Source organism: Parasteatoda tepidariorum, chromosome 7 (assembly GCF_043381705.1).
Source record: "Parasteatoda tepidariorum isolate YZ-2023 chromosome 7, CAS_Ptep_4.0, whole genome shotgun sequence".
In the NCBI taxonomy this organism is placed as follows: domain Eukaryota; kingdom Metazoa; phylum Arthropoda; class Arachnida; order Araneae; family Theridiidae; genus Parasteatoda; species Parasteatoda tepidariorum.
In genome coordinates, this window is record NC_092210.1 from 24,026,141 (window position 1) to 24,042,215 (window position 16,075).

The 16,075-nt window shown below is 29.7% G+C and overlaps 1 protein-coding gene across 1 annotated transcript in view; it reads left to right on the forward strand.

Moving 5' to 3' along the window:
• Positions 1 to 678: 678 nt before the first annotated feature.
• Positions 679 to 16,075, forward strand: part of LOC107439667 (titin) — a gene marked incomplete in the record, with an annotated part of 381,506 nt that continues 366,109 nt past the window's right edge. Inside the window, 2 exon segments of the mRNA XM_071183739.1 lie at positions 679 to 820; positions 6,339 to 7,536. Coding sequence (XP_071039840.1) covers positions 6,385 to 7,536 — 1,152 coding nt within the window.

The window sequence follows — 16,075 nt, forward strand, 5'->3', positions numbered from 1 at the left end:
ACTTCGGTGTTCTACAAGGAACCGTCTCTTTTGCGGTCAGTCCACTGCGGGATCATCCGTAACATCTATTTTTACTATACTATAAAGTCATTACTATACTATACATTACTGTACTATACAGTGAAATACTATACAGTCATTTTTACAATAATATTTGTTTAATTAGAATGATTCAGTGATTTTACCGTAGTTGTTGTTGAGAAAATTACGGTATGTGTGATAAAAATGGATTTTATGGTAAAAATTAGGAACATCCGGAATGCCGATTCTTTATACTGTAATTTGATCCGAAATTTTTTACAGTGCAGCAATTTTTCCAGATAAGACTTAATGCGGAACCGATTTATATGAGAGTGTTATGCAACTGGACAAAACAAGGAAAGAACTAACAAAAAACAGTCAGAAAACTGTCACTTGTCTTTAAAATGGCTCTTCTAACCATTATAGATTCACCGCCAACAACTATATTATATCCCGAAAGGTGTAGAATAAAGGAAACATTAAATTCAAAACGTCTCAACAAGCATTCCTCTCACTTAACAGACGGTTTCTTTGTCCTAGCAATTAAACTAATATTAGAAAAAAGGAAAGGTATTTGTAAGGATTTATAAGCAGGGTCTCTAGTGAGGGAAACTCTTGAATAAGGGTGCCTGACTTCATTAAAATACCGTTTCCTCCATGAGCGCGGAGGGGTAGTTCTTGGAGTGTACAAAGATAGAAACACGCGTCTGGCAGGAATCACTCTTCTGAGCGCCAGCCACGTTTTAAATTGAGTCTAACTTTGTTTCCCTTTCCTGCCACACGACGATGTTTTGGAATTGTGAGTACATTGTGTAAACCACTTTGATACAATATTCTTTTTATATCATTTAATGCTTATATGTTTAGTTTGCTAATACGTCTTTGTCTAATTTGTTCATAATGATTTTCATAAGTCAGGTTTTAACCGCTACTAAAATTAATCAAGTAACATAGGAACTTCGTTAGCTAGGTCTACGATTAATATGAAATTGTTATTATTTTCAATAATTAAGTGAGTAAGTTCAATAATTAAGTGAGTTTCGTTTCGATGCTTTTACTTGTACACAAGTCGGTTGTGCTAACTAAATGTTTTTTGTTGAAAAAAAACCCGATGGATTAAGTTAAGGTACATATATCATTTTCCTTTATACTTTTTAAAATATGAAAATTACGCCCAACTTGTAGCGATTTCTTATCGACTACGAATTTAGCAAAAAATGTATTGTTTATAACATCATTAGAGCGTTCTTGGTCTGCTTTGAGAAAAAAAGTAAGGTCAAAATTACCTGAATATGATAAAATTTACGCGTGTTTCTGGCTCAAGAAGAGTACCAATAAATTCGGTAATTTGTACCAAATTGCGTTGATATTAATATTGATAATATTAACAATAAAACATGGTCTCTTAATAAGTGATAAAATTCGTAAATGTGGTAAAATTTGATATAATGATGCCTCAGAGCATGGTATAAAAACCACATTCCGCTGAAATTTACTTTTACGTTTTGCATTTTTTTTTAACAAATGTATGGTAAAAAGAAGTATAATTTTGAAAACCAGAATTTTCGTTTAATCGTTACCATACGAACGGAAAAATCAATAAATCATGATGAAAAATTACTAAATGAATTATCGTACATGTTAGTTGCATTAACCGAAATTAGGCTTTTTTGCTTTGATTGTTTCTTTACCTGAAATGTCATTATTACTTGTACGGTAATTTTAATATAATTTTTTTTCTCCTCATGCCAATTAAATTGAAGAACTGCTAAATTCATCATTTCTCTTCATAATATTCCCTGGTTAAATTAAATAAATCTGATTTACTTAGAGGCCTTAAAATTAGAGACCTTTCAGGCTACTTTCCTTTTTTTTTAATGCTTCGAAATATTTCATTTAGAAAATAAATGTTTAGCATTTTCGTAAACCGTATTGCTGATTTTGCTCATCAAAATACTAAAAATGGTGCTTGATTAATTTTTCCATAACTCAACAGCAAAGAACGTTTTTTTATAAGTACAAGTTGAAATTCTGAGTGGTTGAATGACTTATGGATATACATTATCCGAATTTTAATGATATCTTTTAAATTTAATTTATTATTTATAATTATCCACTGAAATTTTGCTCAATTTACTCTTAATTTTAATATAACTAACGTAAATTTCCGGGCTCAGAGTATGTCTTTTTTATGCACAGCGTTTGTCTAATTAAATGCCAAAATCGAACTGATTGAAAACCTTTTTGCAATCTGCAATTGATATCGATGTGATGTTTTGGTGTGATATCAGTGTGATACTTTGATAAAATAATTTATTCTTTCTAATTCTACTATATAAAGCTGGTAAAATAATTAATTAGTAGCGTTTATGTAAATTGGATGAAAATTAAAATCGAAAGTGTAGTAGCTTTTTTTTTCTCCCAGTTAACTAATAATAGATTTCCATTATTGACCAGATTCTTATTTAGTTTCTCATAATTTACTCCATTAATCAAGTAAAAAATGTTTGAAATATGAAACAATAAAGTTGAAAGAAATTAATGTTTTTAATTATTATGTAACCCCTCAAATTACCTCAGAAGAATGTGTATTTTTTGAGAAAACTTCTAGCGTAAATTCCTCCGTTTAAAATTAAACCAAGAATCAGAATATCGCATTTTAAATCGTTTAACAATATACCTTAAAAAAAAATTGTGAGCTTATCAATGGAAAATATCTCTAAATTAATGCCAACACTTATTATTCAAACTTTGTTGTTATTTAGATTCATTTTTTGGATAGTTAATAAATATATTCCTTTTTATGAAACTAGGCTTATCTAAAAAATTACCCCTTCTTGTAAAAAGAAAATTCGTAATTAAAACAAATAAAGAAATAACTTTTGAACTAAAATTTTTACGTTAGCTGCATGATTTTAATTTCTGAAAACACCGACAGAAGGCGCTCCTTATCCACAATGCGTAGAAGCGTTAAAACAAAATGGTCAAATAGTAAATGAAAATGAGAAAAAATGTTTATACCCTTAAGATTTTATTTTTTTAATTTCCTTAATTGATTTATTGATAACAATTTAACAATGCAATTTATAAATTTCTCTTATTTAATATGTTAATAAAAAATAGATTAAATAAAAAATGAACCAGATCAATGTTATCTTTTTATAATATGGTCCCAATAATTTAAGCAGGAAAGAGGTTGAAAGTTTTGTCCCCTAAATAATAATTTCAGTTTTTTGCTCATGTCCCCATATTTCTTAAACTATTTTATGTAACTATACAATTTATTTAGAACAAAATGATAGAATTTTTTTTTTTTTGTGCAAAAATAATTCTTCTTAAAATTTTATTATTCATTTATTTTACGAATGGTCAAAATATGTGTTAAACATAATATTAAAAAATTTTTATTATTTGTTTTCAATGCAATTGAATTGAGAAAACCCAAAATTTTAACAAAAATTATCAAATAGTTTTTGAGAGAAAAAAATTAAATAAAAAATAAGTATCTTGTTACTATTCAATACAGTGTGAAAAAAATGAAATGATCATTAAATTTGGGGCTCCATATTTTAAAAATCAAGGCTCGAAATCTATCCGAAAAAAGGCATGTGTATTCAATAAATAAATAAATAAATATTTGAGACAAAAAAAATATTTGGCGTATTTGAGACTTGTCTATTGAACCATACAGATGTATCACCTCAGTACTTGAAAATCCTATTATTAGATCAAAAATTTGCAAGATGTATCTATCTCTGTCATTCTCTTCTTTCTTTGCAGATTTTACAGGTTTTATTTGAAGGTAAACTGACTGAATAAATTTGAACAAATTTATAAATTGAATAAATTTAAAATATATTATTATGGAATTAAGGGCTAATATTCTCAGAGACCGTTTAATTAAAAATAAATCACTCTTATAACACTCTATCATACAATACAATACAAATTATATTCAATATTACAATTTGTGCAAACATTTCGGTTTAATTTTGATTTGAACACACTTATAATGATGCATTTATAATGACTCATTAATTAAATGATTTGGTCATATACTCAACTATATACTTGGTTATATACTCAACTAATTCGACAACAATTAACAACTATCAGGGAGGGGGGGGGGNTGTGATACGACGTTTTTGACAGACACCGTGTTTAAACGAAATTTTTACTATCACATTGTTTTCATAATGGAGCACTAGAGCTGCGTAGAAGACAGTGCAAGCACCTTCCAATGAAGTCACCTAGGTTCAAAACCTAGCAATGACTGGTAGATACAAATTATGCTGACATCATAAAATATTCGATGCGTAACTTTCACTAAGAAATCTGTCATTTATATATATATATATATATGGATAGATCTCTAAACCCTTTAACTTTTGATAATAAAAAAAAATAATAAAAAATAATAGGCACACTATTTTTACGCCTCCAGAATTGTTTGAAAATGGATAAAATATCAGAAAATAATCGTATGCATCGAAAATTTTGATGCCCTTATAAGTATAAACAAAAAATTAAGATTTTTGAACTAATTTTTCTAGGTTTATATATCCATGCTAATAAGCCACTTTTTAAATCTATATGTATAGCATACAAAATTTGTCTGCATATTTATAAAAATGCAAATGAATTTTGTAAACTAAAGTGATCAATTGTTGAATAAAACCCATATTTATGCAATTTAAAAATACAAGGATCTTATTGCTCTAATTAGTGCAAGCTTATTATAGATACATTAGGCACTGATCATAATCTTCATCATGATCATTAATTTTAGACAGTCTTGATCATAATCTTTCAAAACATGCCAACAGTTTTAACATAAAAAAATCTTCTAGAGCTGCTGCATTAAAAGATATGGTTTTTAAAAATTTATAAGTGGTGTTTACCTTACTTTAACCATCTTCTGTAATAAGGAGTGTACCATAAATGATATCTCACTTGGAGGGGGGAAAGGGTTTTCATGAAATTATGACAGTTGATAACAGGGGTAATTGAGAAGATGATAACAAATGTAACGTCCCACATTTTGGTTAAAATAAAAATATTAAAAATCAGTTTAAATATTATTTGTTTTGAATATTTTTCCTTTCTTTCATTACATAAAAACAAGTACACATTCAATAATTATTAGAATTCTGCTAACAAGTTTTCTAAGAAGCTTAGTTTAATTTTAAAAGTAAAATTTGAAATATGATGCATAACGTGTTTTTTTCTGAATTATTAGAATATGTTTATGGGGTTGGTAATATAGTGATGGTAATACTTTGATAATACTTTGTGATAAAGGTAAGGGGGGGGGGTCAAAAATATTAGAAAAAAGTGTGACGTCATTTATTGAAAACTTCTGATGTACAGAGAGAAAAGAAATCAAATTGTTTTGAAGTTTATTAAATTGATTGCTGTAGGTCTTTCTAAACTTTCCATTGGCATAATATTTTTCGTATAGTTTGCTTTTAACTTTTTTCTTGTGACTGGATTAGAGCTTTCAGCTTCTTTTCTACTCTGCAGAAATGTATTCTATAACTGCTAACCACAAGGGTTTCATATGTACATGTGGAACCCTAAAGCTCCTTTAAATCGTAAAGATGAGACGAATAGAAACAAAATTAAGATTTTTTTAAAACTCTTTTTTTTTTACGTGTCAATTAAATGAGTTAATTTTACTTTCATTTTAAAAAATGATAACTAGTAAATTTGTATTTAACTCTTTATCGCAAAAGTTCTATTAAACATATTTCCCCCCTTTTTTTCTTCAATTTGTATTAATTTAGGTCGAACTAAGTCACATATTATATTTAGTGTTATAATAATTTTTGATTATGAAACACCGGTGGCTTTTTTCTGCGTTGAAGGTGAAATCTTTGAAATATGGCTCACTTCTAAACAATAATTTTTCAAATTTTTTCATTTAATTGCAGCTATTTAGATCTAAGAGAAACAACAATTTAACATTGACATTTCTTTAATTTACCAAATCAATTATTGATGAATTTTTAAATATGAATGAAAGAAATTTCTAACTACTTTTTTTTGGGCTTTGTATTTTAGTGTAAATATAAGTCCGATAATTTAACAGAATTTTTTTTTAAAAAAAAACTATTTCACATTTTTGTTATAATTTAAAAAAAAATTAAAATATATTTTTACTTGTATGAGAAAAAAATATATAAAAAAAGACACCGGTGTCCCATATGCGTCAAAGGGTAAATCTAATTTAATCTCGGATGTTTATAGCTTGTATGATAGAATGAATTTAAATTTGGAGTTTACTAAACATTTACTAAAGAATATAAAATTTTCAGGGTGAATTTGCTTTCAAGCAGTGCGGCTGTTCGTATCCAGCAAACCATGTCAGACGCAGAGAAAAATCTTCAGCAAGTCCAAAGTTCTTATTTCAACGAGGAGCCTGCAAGTATCGAATCAGCCTCAGAATATGTATCTGCTCGTTCTCCCGATACTTGGCGGAGTACAAGCATCTCTGGTGTAGATGATTGGTGCTCTGCTGTATCAGAAGAAGCTACTTTAGATGATTTTAAATCTATCGATGATGACATTCCAGAAGAATATGTGTCTGATGACAACGTGGAAGATTTACCATTGAATGGTCAATCTTCTGTTACTACTTCCAAGCCAGCCGTACAAACGACAGAAGTCAAAGAGTATGCAGCTGTTACTGGGACGCATGAACCAAAAACGAAAAAGTTTACATCAACAGTACAACCAGGAAGTCATACTTCACCCATCTGCCAGTCGAATATTGCCGATAGCAATCCTATTGGTACTGGCAGCCAATTTCCACACATTTCAACAGCTGGTGATCAAACAAAAGGAACCGAAGTGGCTGTTGCTGTATCACCGAAATTGGCTACCTCTTATGAACCCACAAAATACTCTTCTGTGATCACAAAGAAGGAAGCCAAAGAGGTTAAAACTGAAGTAAAGAAATCATACGAAATACAAACGGTGGTCAAGGCCGGTGGTGTTGAAGAAAAGTTTAAAACGCAGACGGTTACGGATTCACAATCAACAATGCCAACTACGTCTGAGAAGATTCATAAGGTTACGCTTGTGGATGAACCACATGGGGGCATTCAAAAAATGTCATACGCAGAAGAATTTCCAAAAGGCTCACCCCTTACGTCTGACAAAGCAAGTTTGTTGTCAGAAATAGAGGGTTTGAAATCAAAATATTTCAAGAACGTTCCAGAAAAAGAGAAATCTTCTGATAGCTCTCACGCTGGTAAGTCCGAAACTGTCAGCTATGGTGTTTCTTCTTATCCGGGGTCCAAGCAAGATGGCGATAAAAATAGAACAGATGTATCGAAAGTTATTTATTCCAAAGAAGTCACTGAATCTCATAGCATGACAAGTATTTCCTTTCAACAGCAGTCTTTTGGAATAAACCGTTCCGAAAAATGGCAAAGTGTCACTCCACAAATCAAACAGGCCAGTGATTCTAATGATGAGAAATTAAAGCAACTAGAAGAGAAACTGAAAGAAGTGAGTACATAGTTTACTTTTTTTTTAGTAATTGATTGTTGGTGTTTAGATTAAACATGAACAATGCTAGAAAATTGTTGTAGTTCGCGTTTCATGGTGGTAACTGTTGCTGAAAAAGTTAACAAAACTCAAAATCCGAGATATTCTCATCACTTTTGCTACTCCTCTTTCCCAACATATTAGCGACAACACATGAGATGGAAATGCACAGATATAGTGTCTCTCACTGGTTAGTAATGATAATTTACTGCATTTTATACAAAAACTTTCAACATTTATCATTTATAGAAGTTGTGAATGCCGTCGCAGCAAATGTCATTATAAAATGTTCTCCATAGTTCAAACAATTGCTACATTATCTCAGTTTCTTTTTTGGGGTGAGGGGGTGCATGGAACGCTGCTTAACACTTTTAAGGTTGGGTAGTCCTGATCATGATAGCTAGCCAAATTATAGGTTGGTTGATAAGTCAATTTTTTCTTAAGCATTATGGTGAAATAGAACGAAGAACATGTTCTGAAACGTTTTAAAATAATTTTTTATTTTAATCCCTTCTAAGCCAAAATGTTATATTTATAATACCTATATTTCACATTATTTTAAGACGATGGTTATGCAGATTTGAAAAACGCATTGATCTCTAAGAATGTGTTTTTTTTAACAAAATCAATGCGAACTGCTTCTTTGCACCAATATAGTATTCACAATAAATGTTCAGCGTTTTCACCATGTGTAAACTCAACCACTACGCTCGAAATCACAATGGCGAATCACATTGATGCACCGGATCGCGGTTAGCCAAGCTCATTACCGCCCTCTACCCGCTGCCTTCTTAGCCAATCACAGCAGTAGTTTACCTTCATGTTAGTGATCGTAATTTTTGAGCATTTATTGTGAATAATATTTTGCTGAGAAGAAGCACGTTGAGTTAATTTTATAAATAAATATACATTTTCCAGCCATGTCATTTTTTGTACTCCTACCTTATCACATCACTTTAGACCAGTGATTCCCAAAGGGGTCTATATCGACCCTCAGGGGTCGACGACAACCTGCAAGGGGTTCATGTCAAGTGAAAAAAAAAATTGGGGGTCCATGAAATGAAAATAGGGGTCAACGATAGTGGATCTCATATAAGCAGGTCGTGACTTTTAATTTTGGCATTTCATGAATGGAATAATCAACATACACTGATAGTACCTATTTACTTACATTACATTACCTTATAATATAAAGACACATATCTATCTACATTCTACATAATTTATAAAAGTAGTTATAATTTATAAAAGTAGTTATCTGCGCACAAGATCACTGAGATTTGTTGTTTGGTTTTTACGTGAAAACGTCATAAACAGACCGACAATACACTACTACGGTTTTGTATGCAAACTTATTTCCATTATTATAATAGTAGCAAAGTACGGGTTTTACAGTACACTATTTTATTCCATTTACATATTGATTAAATTAAATTAGTTTGAATTTAGTTGATAAATGTATAAAATTAACATGTGTTTTTTTCTTAAGTTTTTCACACTACATTAAGAAATTTAAAAAACCGAAAAACATGGAAAGGGGTCTACGAGACAAAAAAGTTCAGGAACCACTGCTTTAGACCCTACATTCCTATGCAAAACATATATGTTTTCATACGCTTTTGTCCATGATCGTAGAATCACCTTGTATACTTTTTCATTGTAAGAAGATATCGTGCACGTTAATAAAATTATGTTTTAGAAAAAACGTAAATAAGAAAAATAAAGTAATTAAAATTTCTTATTTTTGATACAAATAAATACTTTCGAAAAAAATTAATATTAGTTTCCCTACAAAATAGTTTTCTAAAAAAATTTTTTTTTCAGACATGCTAATATGGAAACTTACGTAAAAAAAAATAAGGGGAAAAAAAAGGTTTGCTTTAATTTCATAACGACTCGTTAAAAAGGGGAGGGGGAGAAAAAAGAAAAGAATGAAAGAAGAAAACTAATCTTTGAAGATTTCTTTTTTTTTTTCTTCTTCCGAATCTCGGAACTTTTTCATTTCATCTTCTCACTTCGTTTCCTTATCTAAAACAGAAATTTACGAGCATAAACGTTTTCGAATGTAGAACTAATCTGTATCAGTAGCTATTTCTGAGGGTGACAGATTTTTTTTTCTTTTTATTTACTTTTTTTCGCATGAAAGAAATTTATTTCTCCTATAAATTCCAGTCCTTAGATATGCTATGAATAGGCCAATTCGGTCTGGGTGCTTTGTGGGCGTCATTTTTTATCAGACGATCCCCAGAATACTAAGAGGGGTGCGCGAGATGAGGCGAGGATGGTGAAAAAGAACGGCGCTGAGAAAACAGAACAGTTCAAAGTCATCCTTCCTTTCGTACCTCACTCTCAGCAAGCGATTTTTTCTTCCACTTTCCTTTGCGTATCCAGCTGACCCGCTTTTTAAACCTACCCAGTTGATCGTCTGCTTTCGAGTCGCGTAGGGGCTTGCCGAATGGCGGCTTCCAGCCCCGAAATCATCTGCAGAAATATGGATGGAATAATGTCTTCGAACAATCCGGCTACCACGACTATCAGTACAATAGCGGTTCAATCCGGAAATACACGGATAGTGATTGCTTTGTTGCAAGTAAGTCCCTGTTCGGATTATTCTCTGTAAACATCGCTATTCATTCATGCATTTGCAAGTGCTTAGAAAGCATGTTCTACGTGTTGCATCCTCTCCCCCGCGCGCCACACCCTCTTAGGAAAAGAATTCCCTTTTAGGAATAATTTCCCTAATAAAAGGGAAAATTTAGAAATTGGATTAGGTTTTGAAAAAATGAATGCACGTTTTTGAATTATTTTTGAAGGTATCTCATTTTTTTTAATATATTATTTCGGTGTTTTAAATGAATTTATAGTCTTTAAAGCTTTCTGAATCAACACTAAGTAAATAAATTGAATTAAGATAATATTACGAAATTAATTGGTGATAAATTTGCAGTGATAGTTATTAAACAAAATATTTGAAAGTTATTTCGGGAAGCTTAAATGAAATTAAGTTAAATTGCAAATTATTTACAACTATAATATTAAAATATAATATTAAAAATTTATAATTTCGTTAAAAATTAAATAGATTTTTAAAATAATAATTTTTTTGTTGTTGTTTTCTTTAAGTACAACAAAGTTTTGTTGTTTTCTTTAATAGCACATGATACATAGAAGATTTAATTTGAAAATTTTGTTAAGCATTTTTATAGTTAATAATTTATGATAAATTTTTTAAAAGTTTGTCCTGTTATTTAGGTATTTTTATTTCATATCACTGCCGAAATTTTTCTTTCTAAGAAGTCTTATTGGTATGAAGCGATTTTGAAATATATTAAATATTATAACTTCTCATTTTCATTATGATTTACTGCTTTATTTACTTTTAGTGCTTGGTAAACCTTTATTAGCTTTTTAAGCTGTTCTAGTGCTTAAAAATGCCTCAAAGTTTTTTTAAAAATTTTTTTTTATTTAATTTTTTAAATAATTTTTAAGGAATTTAACACTTACTATGGAGTTAGTGGAATGAGAGACTGCTCAAAAATTACGCATTCATGTTTTTGCCAATTTTGAATTCACCTTCTCCCTTGTCAACAAAAATTAGAAAATATCAACCTCCTCCCATGCTTACGTAAGAAGGTCGCACACTCCCTTGTTTTTATTTTAACATAGATTTTTTACGGTAATCTAATTTAAGAAAAATAGAATTTAATTTAAATAAAAAATGTAATTTCGTATAAATAAAATTTACAGTTAAATTCATTTTATAAACTTTTGAACTCTTTAAAAATTTTTAATACCTTTTTCTAAATTTTTCTGTTACATTTTTAATGTGAAAATAAAAATAAAAAAATTGAAAATAGGTGGATTTTAGGATTTAGCTTAAGTATTGCTAATACCCTCCACTCCAGCCCCTTGCTAGAAATAAGTAAATCGCAACCCTTTCCTTTTTGAATAACGCAATATTTGAACTGCCCCGAATACTGATTATCATCTTTCAAAAAATTTAAAATGAAAACATAGATTAAATTTTTATGGATTTTAATTTACAACTGTTTTTAACGCTGATTTTCATCAAAAAAACTTCTAAATTACAAAATTTCATTTAAATTAAAGGATCGTTTTATACTAATATCTATTTTTATTGAGTTAAATGCTTACTTTAAATTAATAAAATATTATATTTTTTTTAAAAGGAAGAATTTTTCAAATTTGGATTAAAATATTTAAAAATTTATGAATATTTAATGAACATTTCAATTAAAAGTCAGTGATAGATTAAACTTACACAAAGTTATCCAGGAGTGTAACTGAAGCCGTTTTTTTCAAATTTCTTGCTCCGAAATTTTTTAAAAATTTAAATAGAACGTGATTGAAATTACAAACATGAAATGTTAAAATCTTATAAACACACAACATTATAAAACATAAGTGAAAAAATTCAACTATATTGTACTATTGTAAAATTATTAATTATTTCAAATAATTATTTTTAAAAAATTTAATTAGCCCGTGATTAGCCTTAATCCCGTGATTTTTGGTGCCAACCCGTGATCACTTTGATTGCCTCTTCCAAAATTTAAAATAAAGTCACATTTTCTAGTTCTTAGTTTCTTAGTCATTAGTTTCTTAGTTCTTAGCCAGTTAATATTTATCGGTAAACAAAACGCGATTGCTTTTGGAATTTATTTCCTTGATCTATGTCACCACGGTTTGTCAAGCAGTTACATAAGAAAAGTTAGAAGTACATTAATGTACGCATCTATTTAATTTACCTGTACGCAGGCTGAGCGCAATAACATTCTTGTTTTTTTTTTTAACTAATTAAGCAGAAACAACAGTAATTAAGGAAAGAAAATGTGTGAAAATCGCTTTTAAATCATTCAAACGATCTAGTAATGCATTAATAAGCATTAAGTTTCAAACTATTTCCTAAGATTTTTATTTTCAACGTTTTAGGTTTAAGAATTTGGTGTCAGAATTTGTTAAAGGCTTTATAGATTTAGCTCATTTGAAGAGTTGGCACCTAATTTTCCTGGACAGGTGAAAATTAGACGCCACTCCTAATCACCATTACGAAGAGACATGCTTAAATGTTTCATTGATTTTTTTTCAGTAAATTGTATCATTTTAAATAAAATGTTTACTAAGGCAAAAATAGTTAACCGAATTCGCACTTAGTCCAAGTTTATTATTTTAGGACCTCTTTCTCACAACTCACGAAGGAAAAATTTAAAAGTTTTTTAAAGTAAAAAATATTTTTATGAATTTTAACTTTTGTTAAAAAGTTTAAAATTTTTATCATGAGATTATTGTTATAAAATTGTTTATTGTTGGTAAAGTTTTGCAGATTGTAATGTAAATATGACACATGAAACCAAAACAAAATACTCTGATGAGGATTTTGTTTTGTCGCCTGGTTTGTGAATAGAAAGTTCAAATGTTCATTTTGAGTTAAGCTTTTTTTCGCAGAACTCCGTTTAAAATCCCCCCCCCCCGAAGGTCCTCATGTTGCTTGCACGTCTACTGAATTTGCCTATTAATCTTAATGGTTGGTTATAAATCTTAACGTAATTCCTACCCTCTCCGAAAGTCCTCATGCTGCTAATGCTGCCATTGAAATTGCCTATTAACCTTAAAGGTTGGTTATAAATCTTAACAGGCCTTTCTTGCCCGAAGGTTCTCATGTTGCTAATACTGCCATTAAATTTGCCTATTAATCTTAAAGGCTCCTTATAAACATATAACACATTCCCCCCCCCCCCCNCCCCCTATGTTCCTCATGTTGCTAGTGCTGCCACTGAATTTGCCTATTAATCTTATAGGTTGCTTATGAATAACGCAGTTTTTCCTCGAAGGTCCTCATGCTGCTTTGAATTTGCCTATAAATCTTATAGGTTGTTTATAAATCTTTAACGCACTTGGTGCCTGATGTTTAACTCAAGTTGACATCATTTTCATAAATAAATATTTTTCTCAAACCTTACTATGTTTGTAATAACTTAAAAGTCTTAATCTATTAATCTTGAGCACTCATAGCTCAGGGGATAGAGTGTTCGTCTTCCAATGAGGCGAACCGGGTTCGAATCTGGTCGGTACGCATCCGGCTTGCACCGACTACAGTACTGACGTGAAATATCCTCAGTAGTAGACGATCGTGGGTTAGAGTCCCCTTGGCGTCAGGCTAACCAAGAGAGATTTTCGTGGGTTTCCTCAGCATGTAAAGCAAATGCGGGATAGTTTCATCAAAAACAGTCCTCCACGAAGGCAAATTTCCCCCAAATCTTGATCTAGGAGTTCCCTTGTCTTCTGGATTGGGTTTAAAATTACAAGGCTACGGAGTTGAACATTAGTAGTCGTAAACCCAAAAATAGGATCGGTTGTTCAACGAATAAGTTTATAAAATTATAAAATCTAGTAATCTCTTCCAAATATCATTTTATTACGGACATTCCCCCCTCTCACCCCCACAGGCGCCGATCACAAATAACGGCACACTTAGAGGAGATGGAGGGTTTTTTAACAATTTGAGGCAAAGGGGGGGGGGGATTGTATCAAGAAGTGTAGCATCTCACATGTTGGTTAAAATTAAAACATTTAAAACTACCAAATTTAATATCTTTATAAGATTCGTTTTTGTATTAGTTCATATTTTTCATCAAAATAAGCACACATCTAACAATTATTGCTGTCAGGCTCACAAATGTCATCAAAACACACAGTTTAAGTTCAAAAATGAGATTTCAAGTATGATCTATAATTTTATTTTTAAATTGCAGTAATATTTTTTTTAATTATCTAACGTTGCATATGGTAGGGGTTAAGGTGAAGTGTGACACTTCAACTTAACCACTATGTGTGACCAAAAGAAAGAGAGGCTCAAAAATATTTATAAACATTCCCTTATAAAGGTGTGGACAAATTAACGAAAAAGAATCTTAATTACTACGCTACGCTTTCCGTAAAAAGTATGCAGTTATCTACATAGTAAAAAATTCCGGATCAAATCACGGTATATATAAAGCACTGGCACTTTTAGCGCATCATCGTAAAATCCATTTTTTACCATAAAATATTGCACTATAATTTTTAAAGTAATATTTATTCAATAAAGGAATTTAGAGGTTTTACAGCAATTATTACTTTAAAAATTAATATTTTAATATTAGTATAATTTTTTAAATAATTATTTAATTTTTAGTAATATTTTAATATTAATATTTTAAATTAATATTTATTCTTATAAATTCTTTAAAAATTATGGTTTATCAGATTTTTTTTCTTCCGGTATAAACATGGATTTTACGGTAAAAAGTACCGGCAAACTGAGTGCAGGTACTTTTTACCGTAATTTTTAACATTGTAGGTTTGCTTCATGATTTCAGAGGTCGAAGCACAATCTCATTTTCTGTATGAATAACTACACAACTATAGCCCTATAATTATGTATATTATAAATTATGTAATTATGTAAATTATGTATATATATACTACATTCTACTGACGGAAGATGACCAAAATGAGTTTCCATCACCTTAACGTTTATATTTAATTTGCATGCTAATATCGTATCGGTAAAAATAGACTAAAGGCGACAGTCTGAGAATTATCAATTAAAATTACACTTAACGTTATTTATTTTTATCGATTTCAAGGGCTCTCTCTGCAAGTATGACGCAATGCTTCTAGCATTTAATACTAAATGGAGATGGAATTATAATTGTTGTATTTACGTCATAGAGAAAAATAATTTATTCTTGCAAGTTATTGGATTGATTTTTCAAAGGTTTTAATTTGTCTATTTCCTTATGCTTGGGAAAATAGTGTTTGGGAGTGAGAACTTATAATGAAAGTGTTGATGAACAGTGGCCAGCTATTTTGAAATTTTAACCCATCTCTTGAAAGTAAACATTTCAAGAAAAATATATGAACAATATTTTAATAATCATTTAAACAATGAAAATATTGAAATGAGTATTTTTTTTCGCTCTATTTTATAAGAACACGTTTAATACTTTAGAGTTCACAAAAAAATATAAACTAATCAACAGGAAGAAAATGGAGTTAATGTTATCGAAGATTTTCGATAATTTTGATGAAAAAATTTCTTTACTTTAGAACTGAATTGTTTGTATTATAGTACAGAGTGGTCTTGAAACACCGTTTCTACCGAATATTTGTATTTTTTTTTCGTTTCTTTCGTTTTTTTTAAATCTTATTAAATGCGAATTTTTATTGGAGGTGTCATAAAGATGTTTAATCTAGAATCGGAAAAATTATAATGAATATAAAAAAAATATTCTCAAGTTAAAGATTTAATTCAAATAAAGTGTCTGATTTGGAAGTAAATACTTTGTTAGTTTTTTTTCACATTTCGCACACAATTTTTTTTTTGTAAAAGTAACCATAACGTGTGTATTAAAATATCAAATGAATAAATAAATAAATAAAAAAATAAATAAATATATATATATATATATGTATTATACATTGTATATATATATAT